General features: G+C 36.7%; 1 protein-coding gene across 2 annotated transcripts in view; it reads right to left on the reverse strand.

Moving 5' to 3' along the window:
• Positions 1-3436: 3436 nt before the first annotated feature.
• The window catches only part of GABRG2 (gamma-aminobutyric acid type A receptor subunit gamma2), a 64496-nt gene continuing 44890 nt past the window's right edge, over positions 3437-23042 (reverse strand). The window contains exons 7-10 of one of the 2 annotated variants that reach the window (XM_066196863.1): positions 10449-10601; positions 8692-8897; positions 6883-6906; positions 3437-5437 (exon numbers count right to left, since the gene is read on the reverse strand). In XM_066196863.1, the coding sequence (XP_066052960.1) occupies positions 5162-5437; positions 6883-6906; positions 8692-8897; positions 10449-10601 (659 nt within the window). In that variant the 3' untranslated portion in view covers positions 3437-5161. The remainder of the gene's footprint in view (positions 5438-6882; positions 6907-8691; positions 8898-10448; positions 10602-23042) is intronic. The other variant, XM_066196864.1, reaches the window with a different exon arrangement.

Consider the following 23042-nt stretch of genomic DNA (forward strand, 5'->3'; position numbering starts at 1 on the left):
CTATAAGAAATCTCACTGTGGCAGCAGATTAAAGAGCTGTGATCTAAGTAGAACAAGAATGAGAAGCAGAAAAGCTTTTGAAATTGGAATAGGTTTGTGAGATTGTAGAAGTGCTAAAACTCTGTCTAATCTTTCCCTTCTAGTCCTAAGGGAAGCACTGAAATGAATTCTAAGAGTTTATGGATGTGCATTGTTCTGTCAATGCAAACATGGGGAATTTTTAATTTTTGTTTTTTTATCTTACTAAAATCATGGTAAATTCACATATTTGGTTGGGCTTTTTGGGGGGTTTTTTGCGGGTTTTTTGCTTGCTTGTTTGTTTGTTTGTTTTTGTTTGGGTTTTTGGGGTGGGTTTTTTTGGTTGGTTTTTTTTTTTCTTTAATACAGCAAAGTATCTCTCTATGCTGAATTCTCTCTAGCAGGTTAGTCTGACTTTCGAGCAGTTTATAGCCTGATTTGCTATTTTTATGGACATCTTGTAAATATATTAGCTGTGTAGATGTCTCTGTGCTTGTGTCTCATTTTAGCAATGAAATGAGAAGTCTTGATTTGGAGCCTTTTAGGGAAAGGTTGGTGGTGTTTTTGTGGCATTTTGGGTTTTGTTCCTTTTTTTTTTCTATGGGTAAATTAAGGTTAGGCTTCTCACAGCAAAATAACTGAATCTATAGTTAGGCTTATAGCATATACTTGAAAATTCTAAAGAGTGATGGCGGATTAAATCTCATCAGATATAGGTTTCAATATGCCATTATTAAAAAGCATGATTCTGGTGGAAAGATCAATATTTCTAATGTTTTTCATGCTGGCCAAATTAAAGCTACATTACTATTTTTTTATTTCTTGTTTTCTCTATTCTCATTTTGATAATCAATATGAATTTTATGTGAATCCAAATGAGAATGTCTTATCCAGTCTAGCATACTGTGGTCTGGGTATTTTTCCCACAAGAAAGACAACCTTTTTTAATATGTTTTTGTGAAGTAATTTGACATTCTGGAATGAATTATTCAAATGTGTTTGCTGACTTGTAAGCAAGCTTTTAGTTCATGTCTGCTATTCAAGATCTTTTAAAGGTCATGAGCTTTCTTTTACATATTCAACAGGTATGTTTTCCATTGTAAATCTTGACTTTAAAAACAAAAGCCCCACAGTAATGTGTAAGTAGGAAGTCTAAATCTTTTCATCTACAGAATCCTTCTAAAAAAGGAAGGGAAAGTGCACTGGCTTTTAATTTTTATAAGTGGAACAATAGATCTCTCATGGGTATAATAAACTCATTTATTTGTGAAGCTTTCAATAAGATTTAATTAAATTATCAGGAAAGCAATGGAAATTTTGTTCAAAAGACAACACTTGCTTTTAAAAATGTTATTTTGTCCACTGGGCTGTTATTAGGTTGCATTTAGATGAATTCTTCGTGTTTTACTTTTCTTCTTATCTTCACACTTACTACTTGGTTCTGCCTTGGTTGATCCCTTAGTTTAAAATAACAGACTTTAGTCCCTCAACCGCAGAAGCCACAAACAGACTTCATTTTTCAGGAAGACCTCATCTTGTAGCTATTAATTTCCAAATAACATTAACTTTCTACCAGGGCATCACTGAAAACTGATCCTGTGTGCATGTAGATGAAGCCTGAATCCCAAAGATACTCTATCAAAAGTTCAGAAATCGCAACTTCCATTATTTTAGCCTTGAAAATTATTTTCTCCAGATCATTTTGCCTCTAATTTGCCTTCTTAGCTGCCACCTTAGTCCATTACTGTACAAATTCTTTTGCTTGCTTGTCTAACTCAGTTCTCAGCTGCAGCCTGGATAGAGCAGATCAGCTTAATATTGGCTTCAACCTCTGTGTCATATCCAAGGCTCAGTCTCTCTCCTTAAGTACCAAGTTCTCCCACAAATTCTTTTTTCACATTATCCTACCTTCTCTCTGAAACATGAGAAACTCTTCAGCAAACCTGGAAAAGTCGTTGCTCATAATCTTCCAATCCTTTTTTGCAGCTCATCTCTACCATGGTCCTACCAAACCCAGATTTAGTGGTAAGGCAGATCATCCAAAACTATATTTTCCAAAATATTTTTTGTTCCACATAAAACAATGCTATCCACTAAAATCTGTGCAGTTAACAGAACTTTCTTGTTCCTTTTCTGACATCAGTTACTTGCCTAATTATTTTATCAGTATATTTTTTTTCTTTTTCTTCGTGTTTTAATACTGAAGGGCTTTGGGAACACAGGTGGAAGGAGGTCTAAATATTTGGACCTCCAATAGCTATTTCAATATCTTTGGCATTGAAATTGACTCATGTTGTTATTGGACCAGTCCAACCGTGTTCTAGATTTATCTAACTGTGGGAAAATGAGGTGAAAAATGAGGTACAGTGAATTTTAAAAAATCATTGATTATAATTATTGTCCCCCTTTTTAGTGTGTGTGTATCTTTAGCATTTTTTTAATTGTACAGAGGCTATAATTATTCCATATTTTCTTGGCTAAATATATATTTTTGGGTCTGGCTAACATAAAAAAATAGTAAAACTATTGTTGAGTCACATGATCTCCCTGAACACCAGCTCTTTATTTACAATGTGGGTTTGTAAATGTTATAAATGTATAAAGATTTATAAATGCTTTGAAGGTGTCCTCTTTTGGCATAATCCCTGGGACAACAGTCTTGTCTCAGTCAGGATATTACATACTCTTGGAATATAAATAGCAAGTAAATAATTGTGCCACCAGAGTATACTTGATAAAACTTCCAATGCCAATCTGAACACCCTCAGACGCATCCCAGAGCAGTAATATTTATTTGCAGTGTGATGAGCTTGAAAAAATCTCAGCAAGCATGATGCATCTGGAGTGAGTTTCTTCCATGGAATACAGCTGGGAGAGTTAGTATGTATAATGCATATATTAGCATAATGTTTTCTGTCATATGTTTTCATGAGTTTAATAGTGATATGTATAAAACCTAGATGGGAGCAGGGAAAATTTGAAATTTTAAATTTATAACATTAGTCACTCTTATTAATTGCAAGGAAATAAAAGAAAGCTCCTAAGTCACTGACTACTGGGAGGAAATAAATTAGAGATCAGTCTGGTACCAGTTGAAACAGTTTCCCCTGTGAAAGGTGATTGGCACTCATTCAGAGAGTGGAGACTCTAAGTAGATAAGGGAAGGTTATTTCTCTTTAGAGTGCTTCCAATTCAGTGGTTTTTTAACTTTTTTTTTAATTTGGAATAAGATAACCATCAAAAGAGTTAGTCGCCATTCTTGAAAGTTATGTGTGAGCCATTTTACTACAAAATGAGACAATGCAGAGGGTTATAAGGATTATAATCACTTATATTTAGGCAGCTGATGAATCCAACTGGTCAAGCAGGCTTGTTCTCATAGCATGCTTTTAACAAACTCATCACAGAAAAACTGGAGTTGAGTGCAGCAGTTTTATTGAAAAAGTCCACAGGTGTGTGCAATTCCTTTATTAAAATGTTTTCAAATACATTGGACTAGGAGCAATTGATGATCAAGAGATATTCCTTTTTTATACATTTTTATTTTCAAAACTATACAAACATTGGAAAACTTTCCTCTTCCTCCATTTCAATTAATAATAATTCTGTAGTGATTAGTTATAGGTCTCCCTTTTCGAGCTGCAAGCCCACTTTTCTGGAGGTGGCATTTTGCATTTTTGACAATTTAAAAAAACAAACAAACAAACAAACCATCAGTCATATTTACATGTGCTTGAGGTTGCATAATTGAGCATCATACAGGTTCTGAAAACCAGGGGTTTTCAAGATTCACCCAGGTGGGCTGAAGGTTTTAAATACATACATAACTGCATACATGTGATTTAGTAGCCAAGACACCATCTGTTCCCTTTTATTTTCAAGGCTATCTATAAACTCTGTGCTAGCCATGGTGAAGGTTTGTTTTAGTAAAGGTACTCACTGAGTGAAAGCAGCACTGACAACAACTATTGCTGATCAAGGACATGAATGGGCAGAGAATTGTGTGTGTATATACAATAGAAGGACTAATGTTTCAAAATTAACTTGAAGCTCTTATGTAAAAATAACGTCTAGAATGAAAGCTATTTCCTGTACTGGATTAAAGAATAAAAGACCCCCACAAACACTTGTGTAAGGAAAAAAGTGGATCTCAACATGGGAAAAGAACAATAGAAGCACACGGATTAATTTCGGAAGCTGATCTTGCAGTGTATAATTACTGGAGGTTCAGTTGAAATATAGCAACATTATCAATGGGAAATGAAGACTACAACTGCAGAGGACACATACATTACACTTTATGAGCTATTATATTGGCCATACAGATTTTTCTATATGTTATTTAGTTGAATCCTTAAGGCTTCTCTAATATCTTGCATGACAGTGCTGTCTGCTTGGGTCTTCCATGCATGAGGGAGAGGGGCAGTTTCTTAATAAAAAAAAAAAAAAATTAGGTTTGTCCACATTTCAGTTACAATAGCACATCCAGAGACACAAAATAAAAGACAAAACCTTAATGGTACCTTTTTTCATTTATTTTGGCCCCCAAAAGATGCATGCACTAGACTTTATGTACTATAAGGTATTGAAATATTTACAGCATTGTACATGTGCTCTTAAAGGGATGGCAAAGGGAAAGGTCTGTGTTCATCTTGGTGGGAGTAGAAGTTAATTTTCCTAGCTTAATAATACCTATTCAAAGTGAGAGATGACTCTTCCAAAAAGAAAAGCCCACAGAGAATAAAGCTATAGCATAATTATAGCCAATGTTAACAAACTGTACAGCACTTTACCTGGGAATTCTCCTCTCTCTCACTTCTGTTTGGAATCACAGTATCAACTGCTAAGTGATGCTGTGCTCCCCTTGCCCTGTCTGCCCTGTTTCTCTCTATTCCAGCAGGTATAGGCATATATAATCTATCGACATGATTTTATTTTTAAATTATTTTGGCATGTGGAACTGACATGTAATTCACAATAACCCGATGGCAATTTTTTGGACAAATGATACGACTGATATTTACGGGGTTATGGCACTAAAGACCACTATAAAGCGCATCATAAATACTTCAAGTGGATTTAGGAAACCATCTCTCTAAGAAATCCAGTGAGTAAGGCTGATATCACTGATTTCCTACTGCTTTTAAAGGTACAGGTATGACACCCAGTACACCAGGTTGAAGAGGCAGAAGGCGGTGGGGAAGAAGATGCGGGCGTAGGAGTCCATTTTGGCGATGCGGATGTGTATCCTGCCGTGCCGCCACGCTCCTGTCCGGCAATCCTCAAAGCAGCAAAAGAAACTGGCACAGTCCTTGCCATCCAGACACTCATACCCATACTCCTCATCCCTCTCTTGCAGGTGCGTGGCATTGTTCATTTGAATAGTAGCTGATCGCGGGCGGATGTCAATAGTTGGTGCCTAAGGCGGAGCAGCGAAAAAAAGAAAAAGATGGTAGAGGGAGAAATTTTATTATTATCACCAGACCACACGGTCAACATGTGCAGGGTGGTTCTGCCTGGGGTACATGGGAAATTGCTGAGGTGTTCTAGTGGCCATATTACCTTGAACTTATTAAAATCAGTTGCATCGTACCCTTTAGAGGAAAGCAACACAAATCAATCTAAAGTTAACAGCTATGGGCAATTAGCACCAAAGCTCAACTGAGTAAACATGAGAGGTTAAATGAAACACCCAGGAATGAAACATCCAGGAATGTCATTGATGGCATTTTGACTTTTTGTTTTATAGTTCACGTAGCTGCTTGATATCTGAAGGCACTTTGTGTATTGCATATGAAAGGAACTGAACCAATTGGAAATGCAGGATTTTAAAAGGGGTGCTTCATGTTGAGAAAAAAGCAAATATGTATACACAGGAAAAAGGCAAAAACTAGGTCTTTTGAATAAGATTAGGAGAATCTCTATAAGACTCTCCAATTATTTGAATATATGCAGCTCACCACCTACTAATGTTCACCAGCTAGAAGGTTCAACATGTTCCAAATTTTATATAGTAGCTGTACATGTATATATACATACATATATTTAGAATGAATTGAGCAAGTTAAGCATTTAAAACACATTTGAGCACTGGGTGAATGCTGGGATGATAGGCATTGAAATTTCATGCTGATAGTTATTAGGGAAACATAACAATACCATTCCATAATTATGTAAACTCAATGTCATTTATTCCATGTGGTTTCTTCCCCCGCTACTCCTCTGTCCCCTCCGCCCCCCTTTTTTTTTTAAAAATAAAATCTCTGCATTTCTGAATGGTGATAGGGTTCAGATGTGGAACACAGCTAGACATATTTGCTAATTTTCTAAGTGTATTGATCCAGTGACAACATTAAAAATCTATATGCATCTTAAACCCTTTCAAAACTCAGACTTTTTTTTCATAACAAACAGCATTTGAGTAATTGATGGTGACATTGAGTTTTTTTCAGGTCAACATCACAACAGATTTGGTTTTATAACTTGGAGTGAAATCACAAAGGTTAAAAATCCAGGGTCAGAGTTGAGTTCTAAAAGGGTGTATTGCAGGTTTTTAGGATAGCTGGTGCTATTGGATCCCATGGCAAACTGAGAGGAGCAGAAATGTTTTAACATTAAACTCTCCTAATTCATGCAATCCAATAATGTTGGTCACTCTTGAACTTAAGTAAGTTCAGAACTGTAGTGCATTGGTATTTGGGCTGCTGAATCAACTCTACAAATTGCTTAGAAATTTGTAACCATTCTACTTGAGTAGTTGTCTCGTTAAGTAAAAGACCAAACAAAACACCACTATCATCTAAGCTCTAATAGTTAAATTCAGCAGTCGCATGCAGTGAATTTCCATTCCAAAAAACATTATACCTTGAAGGAAAACATCCGAAGAAGCTTTCATTTTGTAGACAGAAAAGAGAATCAGAGGGTTTTGTTTTAAATTAAAGAAAGGAAAGAAAGAGACAAAAATAATGAAAATTAAAAATATGTTTCTAAAACACTGTAAGTCAAAAAGAACTAAATTTATAGAAAGATTTGGATTACAGCAATAGAAACAAGTATCTGTAACATAAAATCCCCCACATTTTCAACTTGTCACTGTCTTGTTTACATCTGGGCCAAAGGTATGAGATATCAAACTCCTGATAGATTTTCATATCCTGAGGGGATTCTAGTCTTTTATGCTGAACTGTTTAGAAAAAGACCATTCACAGTTTATAGAAGCACTTTTTAGAAAGAAGACTTTTTACCTGGGGATTGTGCCCTGAACAGTCTACTTCTAAAGTTTTTAGACTCTGTGATTAGGATTCAGGCAAACATTTATAGTTCTGTTTCTTCCCAGATGCTGACAGATAAGCAATGTAAAGAACAAGTTATTTGTCCTTATATAGACACCTTAAAGTAAAACAATTAAATCTGAGGTGCATTTAGTTTTGCTCCTTTACCTGACTGCATAAGACAAACATACACACAAACACTTTTTTTTCCATCTAACACAGGACATTTCCGTCACTTTATTATTTTACTTTGGTTTTCTACAGTCTACCTCAGTAGCTTTTAAACTTAAAGTCATAGGAATAGTATGTAGTGAAAGGTTCCTTAATTGCTAAGTTTTTCTATGTCCATATTTGTGATATATTTTAAAACTAAAAGAGGATATCTTCGAAAGTCCTTGAATATTTTAGCAGAGCAAATACAAATTACTTTACTCCTTGTTAGATGCCTGAAATGGAGATGAAAATACTCTTTATTAATGTAAAACCTTTTTTCTTCACATCATTTTTTGTTGTTGTTTGGTTGGTTGGTTGAAGGGGTTTTTTGTGAGTTGTTTGTTTGTTCGGGGTTTTTTGTTGTTGTTGTTGTTTCACGGGGGTGTTTTGGGTTTGGGGTTTTATTTTTGGTAGATGATTAGGCTAAATATTCTAGAGATTCTAGACAACACATTTGTCAGCTCAGTTGCCAAAGGCAAGGAGAAATCTGTCCTGGACAAAATAGACATAAAATTCTTTTCCTGTGTGGGAAAAAGCCCAAATCACTGCTGAGGGTATTTCCAGGATTTTTTTATAGTTGCTATTATATACATTATTTGAACTATTGGGTAGCATATATCCATAAGTATCATTACAAACTACTCCAAAATCCCTTTCTAAGGCAGAGACGTAGGTAAATATGGCAAGAAATATAAGAAAAAGGATTTAAGGAAGCAATGGAAAGGACACAGATGCTTAAGGGGAAGTTCGAAAAAGCACACACTAAAGTTTGAATATAAAGTTTTACTGTAGTCCTGATAAGAAAGATAATCATGTCAACAATGTAGACATAAGATAATGGCATAGAATATTACTAATACTAAGAGAAACAGATCTTTTCTATAAAGAGATCTATATTTAGCATAAATCATGGCTTTGGTAGTTGTGGTTTTCAGAACACTTTGGTTAAAAAGACCTTTATCCTAAGAAATTAGTTACTTTGACATCCAGGAAACTGTTATATATGAGCTCAAAGTGCTCAAAAAAGTTTTTGATTCTCAAAGTGACTGTTTGCATTCCTATTGTTACGAAGGACAGGTATATTTGCAATAAAAAAGTATGAAGAAAGGTACAGTTATAAAGAGGGATTTAAATGGTCTCTCAGAAAAACTAATTAAATTTTAGGCCTTGCTGGTAAAAAGATACATACTGGGTTTTTCTTCTTTTTGTCTTTATCCTTGCTTGGCTTTCTGTTGCTGACAAAGTAATGCAAAGTTCCATATTCCACCAGTGCAGAGAACACAAAAATAAAGCAGACTGACACAAAAAGATCCATTGCTGTCACATAGGAGACCTTGGGAAGAGATTTACGAGCAATTGTACTTAGGGTGGTCATTGTCAGGACAGTTGTAATTCCTAGTAGACAGATAGAAAACAACAGAAATAATATTACTTCAAGCAGCAACCTGATTTTTGCCAGTTGTGTCCCTCTGATTGGTTTTGAAGTGTGCCTGGAGTTCAAACATACTGCAAAGATATTCAGTAGCACATTCTGGCAGTCAAATGCCAGTTCAATGGGAGCCCAGAGGATTAACAGGGGGAGGCAACATCTTTACACGGTCACTGCCAGGGCTCTCTGTAGAATATTTTCATTAGATGAATTCTAAAAAATTTAATTTAAGGTTTTGGTTTTGTAGCTTACTTCTGGAGAGTCTTTATTTTTATTGAAAAATTGAAGTTTAGGGTTTATGTGCTCAAATGTTTAAACAGAGCAAGAGAAAGATCTACAAGAGAGAAGTACTGTGACATGCCTCACCATTCCTTCCCTTTCAGAACATTATTGCATGTCCTGTGATGTGAAAAACATTAAAAATGCATTAGAAAAGTTAAAATCTACCACATTTTATATGGCAAATTTTCCACCTATGGTTTTACCTTCTTAATGGTGCAAACAGACTAATTCTCAACAGACAGCTAAGTCTGTTTTGTGTATCCAGATAAAATTTAAAATAACAGCTGAATGCCTTTTTTAAATTTGTACTTCTCTAAAGCAGATTTTGTCAGCTCTTTTTAAAGAGGATGTGTAAAAAAACAATAAAATGCTAATGGTTTCTCTTATGGAAGACACTGGTCCTCTGTTGTTCTGTTCTTTCTAGGACGTCTGGAATGAAAATTGTGTCCCCTATTTTACACACCAGTGCTCTGTGCTGTGGTTCTGTGAAGAAATGAAAACACAGAAGGAAAAACTGAAATAATTCTCACTTCTGTGGATTTAATGCAGAAGTAGAAAAAGTGTTAAACATTCTCTAGCTGAAAGATTCTGCTTTGCTATTTCCTACTGTTACAGCTGCTTTGCACAAGCAAGATTAATTTGGTCTTTCTTAGTTTATTTGTGGAGCAGTTGTTAAATGCATAGAAATTTCCAATTCTGATTAATTGCATGTCACATTTTCATGTAAAAGGTTCCGGATACCACCAAATTCAGTTGATTTTTTTGCCTGAAGTCTGCATTTGATTGTTGGTCTCTAAAGTGGTCATGGTCGTACATTCTCTCCTTATTACCACTTGGACACACAGCCAGAAAGGTGGATTCCTTCCTGGTAATTATTTAATTTGTGTTGCCAGTCACTGTGATATGGAAATAGAACAAGTGAAACTAATGCATCCTGCTTCTAACCCAGCTGTGTGTCCCCATCCTCTTGATGTTTATAAAAAATACTTTTGTATTCAGAAAAAAAATGTGAAAGCTGTTATTGTTGACAATCTACAATAGTCAGAATCTGGCACTGCAAAAGGGAAGAGATGCAAATATAGCTTAGTGCTTGTTATCCCTCGGAAATTACTGCGTTCCTCTAAAAGAGGAGAGTTCATGTGAAGTTGTCTGCTCTCAAACTTACACACTGGTGATCTGCAGAGGTGTCAGTTAAACATCATAATGCTTGAAGACAACAGGAAAGATAAACTCACCCAGTGATGTTCTGGCTGGAACTGCATCCTTATTAATCCAGAAAGAGACCCAGGACAAGACAACAATTAGTGTGCAGGGGATGTAGGTCTGAATAGTGAAATAACCCATTCTCCTGCTCAGGTTAAAGAAGACAGACATGACTACATAGTCTCCTGTAAATCAAAAGCAAAACAAGATAGAATAATATGTTAGAAAACCAATATAAATTTTTTATAGAGGAGCTAGGTGTTTCCTATTCCACATCTGGGGGGTGTGTGCATCAATATTAAACTGATTCACCAGATATTCTGATGACAAATACACCCATACATCTTCTTCAACACAGCTCTAGCTCAAGTGCTGGTGGATTTTCCACAGCTGGAAAATTACCAGTCCTGCAGATTCACTCGGGTGCCTTTGCCATGTGATTTCAAGGGTGACCTGCCCTGCATAGCATGACTTCTACCCAAGTCATTCCTCATAACCAGAGCTGCCTGGTAATTTTTATTTGCCTGCCGATCTTCTGTTGTATTTTCTCCTCTAAAATGATTTGAACCCACATTTCCTTAGTGGGAGAAGCTGGGCTAAAGTTACTCAGGTACACATAACACATCATTCTTATTCAGTAGTTTGTGATTGTCTTTTCAGGTACTTTTCCCCTCTCAAATTATTAAATAAATTCCATCTGGGTTCAGGGACAGAGGAAAGCTTCAGTTTTTGATGTGGTTAATTTTTTGTTGTTTTTTTTTTGGGGAGTTGTTTTGTTTGTTTGGTGGTGGTGGTTTTTTGGGGGGTTGGTTGACAGTTTTTGTGGGGGGAGTTTGCTGTTGCTGTTTTGGTTGTGGGTTTTTTTCTAAACTAAAAAAAAACCCTAGTTCTTACCTTTACTTCAGATTACAGCACTCCTGGGAAAAATCTTGATTGCAAAGGAACTACAGAACCCCAGGCTACAAAGACCTCATTGCAATTCAGGGAAATGCAGCCCAGAGAAGTCTCTAATGGAAACAGGATATGATTTGCAAATATAGAGTAAGGTAGTTTTCCAGCATTATCAAAGAGACTCTGTGGCTAATGTAAATTCTGCTTAGATCAGTACCTTTGGTTAACATTGAGTTCCCTCTTTTCTGGCATAATTAAAATTTAAATTTCCCCCAGAATAATCTCTTTGAACCTGACCACAAAAGAAACTTCAGAGATATTTTTCAACTGGTGCTTCTTTGTTACTTTTTCAGTTTAAATGTCCATATTCCTAGGATTAACTGGCTTTAATTTAATTATATTATGGTATAATTAAACAAAAAATAAAAAGTCCCCAAATTTCATATAAGCAGTTCATAATGTGGCAGGACATGAGCAAATAATTGTAATAAGTACAGTCTGATTATTTCCTTAGTTCACAGATAATTTTGCATTACATGTGCATGTCTTTCATATACCAAAAATGTCCAACCAACCTACTAAAAAACCACCACTCATTAGCAGCACGGCAAAGCTGAAGCCATAAAATTACAGTATGACTCATTCTTTATCTCTCTGGATCATATATTAACTTCCCAAGAAGTGATTATTTTTTCAGTTTTTTGGAATTATCCCTTTATTCATTCACCTTCATGTATGCTATTAAGAGCATTGATATTTCAATTTTTTTTTCTGCTATGATACGGCAGAGATCACTTTAAGCAGCAGCTGTATTACTTCCATGCAAACATTTTGTGTTCACTGTTATTACATAAATTTAATGGGACAAAGAATTTCCAGAAGTAAGAGATGAAATATTGTCCTAGGGTGACTGTGATACTTGTATCCCCAACTCACTGTTCTGTGTGTGCTGTGTGTTGTGTTCTGTACCTTTCAGGCTGGTTCTGAGAGTGAAGCATAAGGAATGAATAATACGAAACAATAAAAATTGATACTTGCGTAAAAAAATCCAAACTACTCCAGAATTATATTTGTAGGAAACTCTATCAGTTTCTGGTGTTTAAAAGTCCACAGCACTGTTCTGGCAGACCTTATTTTTCATGCATTGTAGAATTGGAAATGTTTTACTGAAAGCTCAAGAAAATAAGAGACTGTATATATTTTATAAGAGTTTTAAGGTTTCTACTAATGGAGAAGTTAAATCAGGGGAAGTAAAAACTTCAGTGTCAACTATAACTTGCCAGGCAGTGTGGAACTGACCAATATGAAGAGTCATTCAAGGATGCATAAACTGCATTGTGCATCACCTGCTTCTCTTGGGCACTGTCACTTTCTCCCCTTGTTGTTACAGTTCTAATTAGTGTTTGCATATTTCCAATAATAGCAATATTTTGTATTAATTATGAAGTTGTTCCTATCTCAGCCAATGAGGCTGACCTCATCCTTCTGATTCTCCTCCCTGCTGGGGAGGGGTGGTGGGTGGGGAGTGAGTGAAAAGCCACGTGTACTGAATTGCCAGCCAGGGAAAACTGTGACAGTAATGAAATAAGGAAAACAGGACTAAGTGGTGGAGGACTCCAGACAAGTGTCTTGCTGGCATTGCCAAGTTTACTTAATGTTGGAATGATATAGCAGCAGGTCTTTAAAAAAAAGTACTCTGAACATACAAAATATTGCAAGACCTAAGATGTGAAGTTTAGGACTCAGTCTCAGTTGTCACAACAGATATCCAAAATGTCAAGTGCATTAAGTCCCCTGTGGAACATGGACTTGACAGTAGTTTGCTTTAATCACACCTTTCATGATGGAATCTTGACCCAGACTTGTTTTTATCCAGATTTGGTTTATTTTCTGACTCTGTTCATGCACTTCTCAGCTCTTTAGCTGAGACCAGCTTAAATACTCTGTTATTTTCTGATTATCTCTGTGCCTCAGGTGATTTTTCACTCCTAGGGTGATGCCTGCATGCAGCTGTCAAACTAAGACATTAGTTTAGTAAAAAATGGCCAGACTTGATCCTCAGCACAATGTCATTTATTAGTCCTCAGTTGGCAAATTGATAATCTTTTCATTATTACTTCATCCTCTTTCCCTGAGTTCTGGCTCTTGTTTGTCCAATATTGTCTGCTGCAGCAAGAAAGCTTCTCAGACTGCCAGATTGCTGTTTGGAGCACTAACACACTTTTGGAATTTTCTAGAAATGAATGATAGAGCAACCTGGCAGTATCTTTGTAAGACAACATACTTAAGTACTCAACATTTGGCATCCTAATTAGATGATTTTGGATTACTTAGCCTTTCACCAGAGACCTTACATTCCTATTGTCCATTCTGAGGTCTATTTCCATTACATGTGTCTAGAAAATAACACTTCAATAATTTTCGATTTTTAAAGAAATACAAAATTTCCCTGGAAAAAATAATCTTATTACACTGAGGAGCATAATAACGGATCCTTCATGTATTTAGATCCTTCCAGTCCTTCTCTGAATATTTCTCCTATTTCTCTGTAGTCATCTGCGTTTGTATCTGCATATAGACAGACATAGTCTTCTTCATCTGAAGATACAATAGCAAGTTAACCAGTTTCTTCAATGACATTTATTTAAACCCAAATGCAATCCCCCAGGAAAACGGTATCTGGGTCATATTTGTCCTCATGTATAAATGCTCATATCATATTTTCTACTAAGTTAATATTCCTCCTAATTATGTTTGGAAGATCGAGAGAAAGATCAAGAGATGCAGAGCAGTGTTCTGACTGGAGACACAGAATCTTCCTGCTGCCACACTGGATGGGAAGTTCAATGTTTCTCTTGGGGCAGACAGAGGACATGCATGGACCTTAAGTCATTTCCAGGGTAGGAGATCATTTGTAAATTAAATTCATCCATCAGTATTCAATGCTTGTGACCTTAGTAAACCCTTGCGAAAGGTTTTATTTCCAACAGTCCTGTTCCATCCTAATTTACACAGGCTCATAGCAGTCTGTATGAACTGTGGAAATTGTGCTCTTCCTCCTCCCCTACACTTGTGTGACACAGTGGTTTGAACACCAGGATTCAGGCTCTGTTAGGCAGTAGGGGAAGTGAATTCCTGATTGGAGGAACCGTCTGTGCACATGTGCTGGCCTAGGTCCCAAAGGTTCAATAGAAGGAATTAGTCGTGCCAGGAAGCATAGCCAGGGGGAATGTACACTGTGTTTAAGTGATTTAATCAGCACAGTGGGTGTGATCCTTCATTGCTTCCTGGTTGAAGAGTCCTTTATACCTGTGCGAAGCCAATGGGGAATTACACCCATTAGTGCTCTCTTCATGCGTGTTTAAGTGACTGTGCAAAGTGTAAGGCACTGGGGGGAAAAGCCTCTAATTTGTACTCAGAAGTGATTTGGAAGCTAGTGCAAATGCAAGAGAAAAGAACAGCTTTATAACACCACAAGAAATTGGTGGCTTAGTTAAAATTCAGGTCAGCAACACAGAGCTAAGGTTGTCTCAGTATTATAAGATTCTTTCTGTTGTTTAAAACACTGCTGGATTTAAATTATTGAAAGAGCTGAAGAAGAGCTTCAAAAATCATGTGTTGGCTACATGGTCAAGTTACTTGTATGTGTTACTTCAGTTCATTCTCAGATGGTTTTTGAGTGGGGAAAATTCAGTGTTTCATTTCTGTTAAGGATGTGGAGTTTTGAACAGGGAAATTCAATTAGGTGGAGTCCTGGCCTTGTTATGGGTTCACCATATTAAGTAATTCATGGCTAAATTAAAAGCTTTGGAAAACAGTGAATGTGTGCATAGACATGTCCATATGAATAAGGTTTCTGAGGGTTTTAAAAAGGCTTTATTTCTCTCTCTGTTCCTTACAAAGCCACACACCACTCTGAATGGCACCACAGATACAGATGGAGGGTAGAAGTGGCTCTCTTCTTCTCAAACTGTGTTTGCTCCTTTATATATTCCACTACCTAAAATCTCCAGAATTTCTCTGTGTTGCTGAGATTTGACAGCACATGAGCTCATCAGCTCATGCTGGCTCCATGGCGTCAGGAGTTTCCTTGTGGAGCTTTTCTCCCTGAGTAATGACAAGACTTCTATCCCAGGTCTGAACAGTATTTTCTTTGAGTATTTAGTTACCTTAAATATTTTTGTCAATATTTAGTAGTATAAAAACCAATGTCTGTTTTAGTAATTCTGATAATGTTTATAATGTAGAGCATTATAAACATTAGCAGCATTATAACCATTTTGTGCTTAAACTTTTAAAGTCGGTGGAGAAAATAAATTATGTTGGAGAATATTGGTAATGAATCAATAATTGCCAGCAAAAGCTACCAAGTATCTTCATTATATCCTTTTAAAATTGGGAGTTTTTCTCCACTACATGAATTTGTTAAACTGCCCAAAAAAAAAAAAAATTCAGATAGGAGAAGAGCAATGCATTATACAAACTCTCCCAGAATTTCTATCCATCATTTGCTCCTTAAGGACAGATCAAATGATTAAAAACTAGGATTGATGTAGGTTACAGATTATATGGTGTGTAACAGGCACAGTTTTGTTAGTGCAGCAAATAACAACCACATGGTTCCTCCAGACACAGAGATGCACCAGCTGTCCAGATCCCCAATGGGCTTATCTCCCCTAAATTTGAACAGAAACCATACAGAGAAGAGCAAGCACTTTTTAAAATATTTGTTTAAAGAGACATGTGAAAACACAGATAGAAATGGAACCTTTTCTCAAAAGTACTTCTTGTAAACGAGTATATAAATAAATGGCATGCTTCTACATGGGAAACCCTATCCAGTTCATCTTTCTGGATGGAGTATACGTAGGGGAAAAAGCAAATAAAAAAAACTCGTGCCACAGGAGGGCACTGTCACCTCAGAATAGAAATGAGAAAAGCTTGCAAGTCTGCCAGTGGAAAACCGAATCTTAAAAATTTCTAATTACTCTTGCCACTGAGTGTTTATATAAACACTGAAATGGCACAACTGACTTGTGTGTCTCTGTTATTAGAGGAGCACTTTTAGAGACTAAACCAACTCTTGTGTGATAGAAATATCCCCAAAGTAGCATCACCTTTGTGCTACAAGTAATGAATATAAACTGCATCAATTGTTAATGAAGAACAACAGTGGCAGCAGAATTTATTTTCTTTTCCTCATAAATAGCTAATAGATACATCCTTGTTCTCTCTCCCTTTTACTGTTAGCATGGCCAGCAGTCTCCTTTTCTGTTAGGCAGAGAACACAGCCAATACTCTGGGTTTATTTTAAAAGAAGAAATGGCTAAATGGTGGCTTGATGGAATAGAGGTGTTTTCTTGGGTTTAGTCATGGTACATGGAAAGACCATTAAAACAGTGGTGCATGCTGTCTATGAACATCTTCTATAGGAGCTTCTAAATGTCTCTTCAAAAGTTGCTGCTATAAAAAAAATAGTAAATGGGACCAAAAGGATTCAAAATTCATCCTTCTTCATGAAAGAGTCGGGCTTGGTGCCATTTTTAGACAGATATTCTGCAATAATAGAAAATAATTGGTAATCTTGTGTGGCATTGCCTCTAAAGTAGATTTCCTTCCCACTAAGTGCCCTCCTGGCACGCTGGAGGACAGCAAGGTTACCCAAAAGCTGCTGCAAGTGAAGAGAAAATGAAAGAAAAGAAAATGGACGAAGCCTTTTCTCTTCCATGTCAGGTGTTGGTACCAGAGCTCTGGTGTATGTTCTGCTCAGCAGCGGCTGGAGACAGATCCCTGCCCCCAGAAAAGGTAGGAAAAAGGGAGAATGGGAGACAGGAATCAGACCTCTCTACCAAATCAGACAATATCAGACTGTGGATTACATTGTACAGTGCAGCTCTAATCTAGGATGAAAAATCATGTAAATAGCTTAAGACTGGGGAATTTGTCCTGATGCATCTTCATCTGGCTTTTGTGCCCATCTCTTTTCTTGCCTTGACAGGGTCTATATTTGGAGTTTTGCTGGCATTTACTGTCTTGGTGAGGGTACTGAGTCAGCCTGCAGATACGGTTCAGTGAGATGTCTTACACTGTTACAGTGGCACAAAGAAAATATGATATCTGTTCTAAACACGCATTTTTCTATGAGGATTCAGATTCAACCTATTCCAATAATCATCTTTTGTGAAACCTAAAATTATCTATATTTTTTTTCATTTTCCAACAGATCAGAAAGTTCATAAGGTTGTCCAGTTCAGTACCAATGTACTTCTAAAACTGGTCTTTTGTCACATGGTAAAAATTGTATTCCCTCTTACAGTGCAATATTTTTTACATATATGGCAGGAAAATAATTTTGGATGAAGTATTTGATCACTGGGCACTGAATGACTGAATTCATTTTCATAAAGACAGAAATCTGATCATAGTACTAATCATAAGCTGGTATGTATGAGACTCATTTGTTCCCACAGCCAGAAATGAAAAGCCTGGGGGAAAGATAAAACCAGAGGGAATACTGTTCCATGAGACCTTCTCCTTATCTCATTCTTTCCCAAATGCCTTTTCTATTGGTTCTGTCCTTCACAACTTCTTGTTCTTTCATTGACAGATTTTTAGACTGCATAAGGGCCAGAGAGTTAAAAAAAAAAAAAAAAAAAAAATTGAGTCTCTTTCTTTCCAAAAATGCTCAGTTATCTCTTTCCCTCTGAGGTTTAGCTGCAAAATATCACTAATTGTGTCACAGAGAAGTCATGATGTGAAATAAAATGGTGTAAATATTTAGCCTTTAGGACAAAGAAAGAATACACACCATGGCATGCAGGTATTTGCTTTTCACAGACTTTCTCAAGGAAACAGTGCCATTCCCTACCTGACTGCTGGCATGACATAAACAATGGGGTGAGCCATGGTCATTGCTGGTACAGAACAGCAACTCCACTGAGTGATTTCCTCAAAAAATCTAATAATAGAAATTCTTAATATCCATTTCTAAGCTGTGATTATAGTTTGATTATGCAATGAGGTAAAACAATATTAAGATTTTTGACAAAGCTTGCACTGTAGTCCGTTTATATAAGATTATCTCTGGGATTCAGATAGCTGCAAGCCTGGTTTTCAATTTACATTCCAAGGGATGAATCCTAACTGCATTGCACAGCTGGATGGAGGGCAGGGGATGGGAGGAGATATATGCTTTTTTTTTTTATTTTTGGTGCAGCTTTTAACAAGTAAGGAAGTAAGGTGTATGTCTGTGTGTTAATATGTCTGACAATAAACACCTTGATTTCCTGTGGGAGCAGGCAGAAGAGAGCTGCAATTAGTTTATGTTTGTGAAATGACAATCTCAGCTGATGAAACTTCTGCAAAATGAGATGAATCATTACACTCACCCAAGCAAATGAAATTTCTTTATGTATGACATGACTTTCTGCCCAACAGTTCTGGATTTTGTTTGGTCCTTGGCCACTCATTCCACTTGAAGTGCTGTTTTCTCAGTTCATTTGACAGAATGTGTTCCATGTCTCATTAGTTTCTAATTATAGGAGGAAAGAATGTAATGACACTAGGCAGTAATTAAAATCTATCTATTCTCTGCACCTTCTCTTTGAAATCACAGAGACAAGATTTAGCCTGAGAATTTTTTGTTGCTGAAAAATGTCAGTGTGTGGAAATGTGCTGAAGGATTGAATGTAAACTTAGGTGTGTTTGTTTCTAAGGTTTCATCAGTGAGTGCCAGAAGTCTGAAAGGAAAATGAACATTGCTGACCCTATAGATTTGCCCACGATATGATTTTTTTTCCTAGTTTGTGGCATAATTGCAAACAACTTTTTCTTCTTTTGCTTGTCTGTGGAGGTGAATAAGCTATTACATTGGCATTAGCAAACACAGGAGGGATTTTACTGTGCAAGATTAGTATTCAGAAGTGACAGCAGCAATAGGTTGCAACTTCTGTGAGTGAACCATTATGCTCCCGTGTGCAAATCATCTTCAAATGATAGTGCCTGCTGCTCTCTTTCCCGTTCCCCCCTTGCCTAGGGAGCATCAGCCAAGGATGAGAGCACAATGTCACATCACTGAATGCTCCGGAGTCGTTCAGCTTCTAAAGAACCTGTTTGACTCACTGTGGTAAAAAGTCCGTCCAGTTCAGAGATTAGAAAATGTGAGAGTGAAATTGAGGAAATTTCAAGTAAGGAGAGAAGGTAGGGAGTCACTATTTCCAGGCAGCAGCAGCAGCTGGGGTGCTGTTCTGTCAGGAATTTTGCTGTGCCTGACACATCCTGTGTCCTTGGCTTTTTTGGATGTCTGGTTGCTATCTTAATACCTCAAGAAAAGCTGTCTGCTTCAAGAAAATTATGCATCTATAGCAGGACTCTGTTCATGTTTAAAATAACGACTTGCTGAATTTTGATTATTTAACCAATTGCCAAAATAATTCAGGCTTTGATATAATGCAATCACCAATGTAAGCAACTAAGAAATGTGTTTTATTATATTTCATTCATTTCAAGGTATCCAGATGGTATAACCACTTTCTGACAGCACCCAAACCTGCCTGCTGCAGGGAGAACTGGAAATAACTTCTGTTTCTGCACTTCAAAGCACGAAGTACAACACTTCCCTGGTACTTTAGATCAAACACACTATCAGAATTATGAAATGGCATGGAATAAGGGTTGTCAAAATGATGTAAATTTTATCATGTTGAAATTTTCAGCGGATTGTGTCTGAGAAGAAAGCACAAAATGGTGATTGTTTTTGTTTTATGGGATGGCAAAGCATAAGATTGATACCATGCAGTGTGTCTACATATTTGGGCTGTCTGAAAAGAGAGCCTGGGCAAGTCCAGGGCTAATAAGAGAAATGTAAGATGTAAAAATTGGAAATAAATAAATTAGACTTTGAGGTCTAGGTTAAAAGCTACTAATAGAAATGAGATACAGGTCTCTTGATGAATGCTAGGAGGAAAAAAATAAAGTATTTAATAGCTACGGTCTAAGTAACTACAGTCTCAAAGACGTGTTGGAGAACTCCCTCGAATTTAGTACTGTTTCATGAGTTTTGTGTAAGTCCTGGTTGCTGAAATAACTGCACATGACTAATGTAGTTCATAAACACCCCTTCTCACATGTGCTTTTATATCTTTGTGAATTGTCTTGCATGGCAGAGGTCAGTCTTGAAATCCTCTGAATGCCTTTCATTTGGAGAGAAGAGGAATTTGAGGATATAGTACGTATAATCTTTGGTTTTGATGTTTCCAGTTGTTTTCAGGGCCAGGAGGCAGTAGTACATAACCTGAGGCTGCAATAAAATGTGATGTTTCTTCTACTTCCTCTCTGGAGGAGAGAAGGCATGACTGCGTGGAGGCAATGTTCTGCAGGGGAGCTGCAGATTTCACAGATCCATTCTGTCTGAACACCCCAGCAGCAGAAATATTTATACAAGGAAGCACCACTCAAACACCAGCATCTCACTTCCAGTGGGTGCACAGGGAGATGACTGGGAAGACAGTGCCATAAACAAAGAGCCCAAGGGGTGCTGGAGGGAGGGATACATCCGGCTTTATTGCTCAGCTTCTGGCTTTAAATAGACTCTTTTTCTCTTTTTTTTAGTGTTTCAATTCTATTCATTTTTAGCTTTCATTAAATATTTTACAATATTTCACCAGTGCATATTTAGATTTAAACCCCCTGGAAACCAATTCAACTAACCAAGAAAAGACTAAATTTCACTTGAGTGTGAGACCCTGGAAGGCAAAACACCAAAAAGCCAAAGTTATGCAGATCAAACCCAATGCAGTGTGGTCACCTACCAGATGTTGTGGGCTTCAGAGAGCTCAGTAAGAAATGAAAATGTCTTTGAGCACAAGAATCCAACAAAGATAAAACTTCAATTGGTAAAATGTAAATTGTCCTGTTGGAAAACACTGTAGCCAAAACCATGTCAAAGAATCAGAGTGGATTATTGATCAGGACACTGAAGCAGCAGGGAAGAGATCTCAGGTCTAGTCCCACTTGTCTGATGGCGCAGCTGTAGGACAGCTGTTCCTCTTAGCCCGTGAAAGTCATTGGGAACACACACACACTGTGTCCAACAACATCTGGAGAATCTGCTCTAAACTTATGTGGGAAAATTTAACATGAATAGTTGAAAGAGGGAAAATGAGAAAATAATGTAATTAAATAAAATTTATGATTTTTTAATACTTATATAATAATTTTTCTTTGGATTCTCACATGAAAGAAAGCTCAGAAATGTTTGGTTACTTTGCTTACTTTGATACGAAAAAAGTAACAGTGTAGGCACATTCATCCAAAGAAACAAAGTAAGACACATTCACAAATATTTCTATCTAAACCCAGAGCTTGTATCAGTGCAATAAAGTTGGTCTGAAATTTTCTGCTGTTTTCCAAACACATTTTTCTTATAATATCAAGGCAAAACCAAACTTCATTCAGTTTCAAGTTCATGCCTTGTCATGGTTCTGGATGCCAGAAATCAGCCAGACTGTATGTTTTGAAGAAGTTTTTAGACAACATGGAAACAAGTTGATGCCTATAAATCATAAGAAACTTCAGAAAATAGAACTTTTTAAAGTAATAAAAATTGCCATATACTGGGCCTTGAAAGAAAATAATAACAATAAATGTGAAAAGCTAATGAGTGTTTTATTATGTCATTGATGTGTAGGATTGGATTTCTGCACCTTTCCCCAAAAAATGTTTCCATATTCAGAATACGACAAAATGCCCAGTGATATGGCTTCTCGAATGACTGTGGAAATTCTGAACTTCCTGACACCCTTGATTCTTACAGGGTATTTATGTAGTTGAAGAGTAACCAAATGTTTCATTTACTAGTTAATTGCAATCTGAGTAAGTGCATAAACCAGGTAGTGATTATGCCATTGACTGAGACAGTCCACAATTTTCTGTTCCTTTTATCAGTGAAAGATACAGCTGGCAGCAAAACATAAATGCATTTTTAACTTCTTTTACTTGACTCTGTTGAATCTTGACTTAAAATGAAATTACATAGCAAAGATAATTCTGTTGCTTAAAAATTCCTGGATTTATTATAAAGTCTTTCGATGTTGAAAAGCTTGCAGAAATCTGCAAGGAATTCTCCCAATTAACTTTCCATGGCTACTTGTTGATATATTAAGTTCTTCAGAAACCCGTGGTTTACCCAGATACACAGGTGGGAAGGGAGTATGTTCACACACCTTTGAGTTCTAATGGTAATCTCTTGTGTAGGAATTTCAGTGCCTACTTTAGCAGGTGGACATGGAAATTGGGTGCATCAGGAGGAGCTGCTGTTTGAATGAGTCCTAGACGTTTCTGTGTATATGCGTTTCATGTAAGGGGAAAGAAGAGAGAAGAATGATACATTTATTGTGAGGTTTCAGTATTCATAGTTTTGTTGAGGTGGTGTTGGGTGTTGTTTTGCTTGTTAGTTTGTATTTATAATTTTCGTTACAGTGGTAATGTCAGTACCTGTGTGTAGCAACGTATGGTCCCTTTGTACACCAGGCAAGATGTTACCTGACACTTTTCTGAATGCACAGCCCAACAGAGCTGCCAGTGTTCCCAGCATCACTACTGTTCATTTGTAGGCTGGGTTATCTCTCTTCTAACTATATCACATATATATATATATATATATATCACTCTCTTCTCACTTCTCACTCTATCACTGATATATAATGACATGTGACTGTTTAGGAATAGAATGATTA

This window comes from Chamaea fasciata, unplaced genomic scaffold (assembly GCF_029207755.1).
Source record: "Chamaea fasciata isolate MVZ Bird 193981 ecotype frontalis unplaced genomic scaffold, bChaFas1.0.hap1 SCAF_15, whole genome shotgun sequence".
In the NCBI taxonomy this organism is placed as follows: Eukaryota; Metazoa; Chordata; class Aves; order Passeriformes; family Sylviidae; genus Chamaea; species Chamaea fasciata.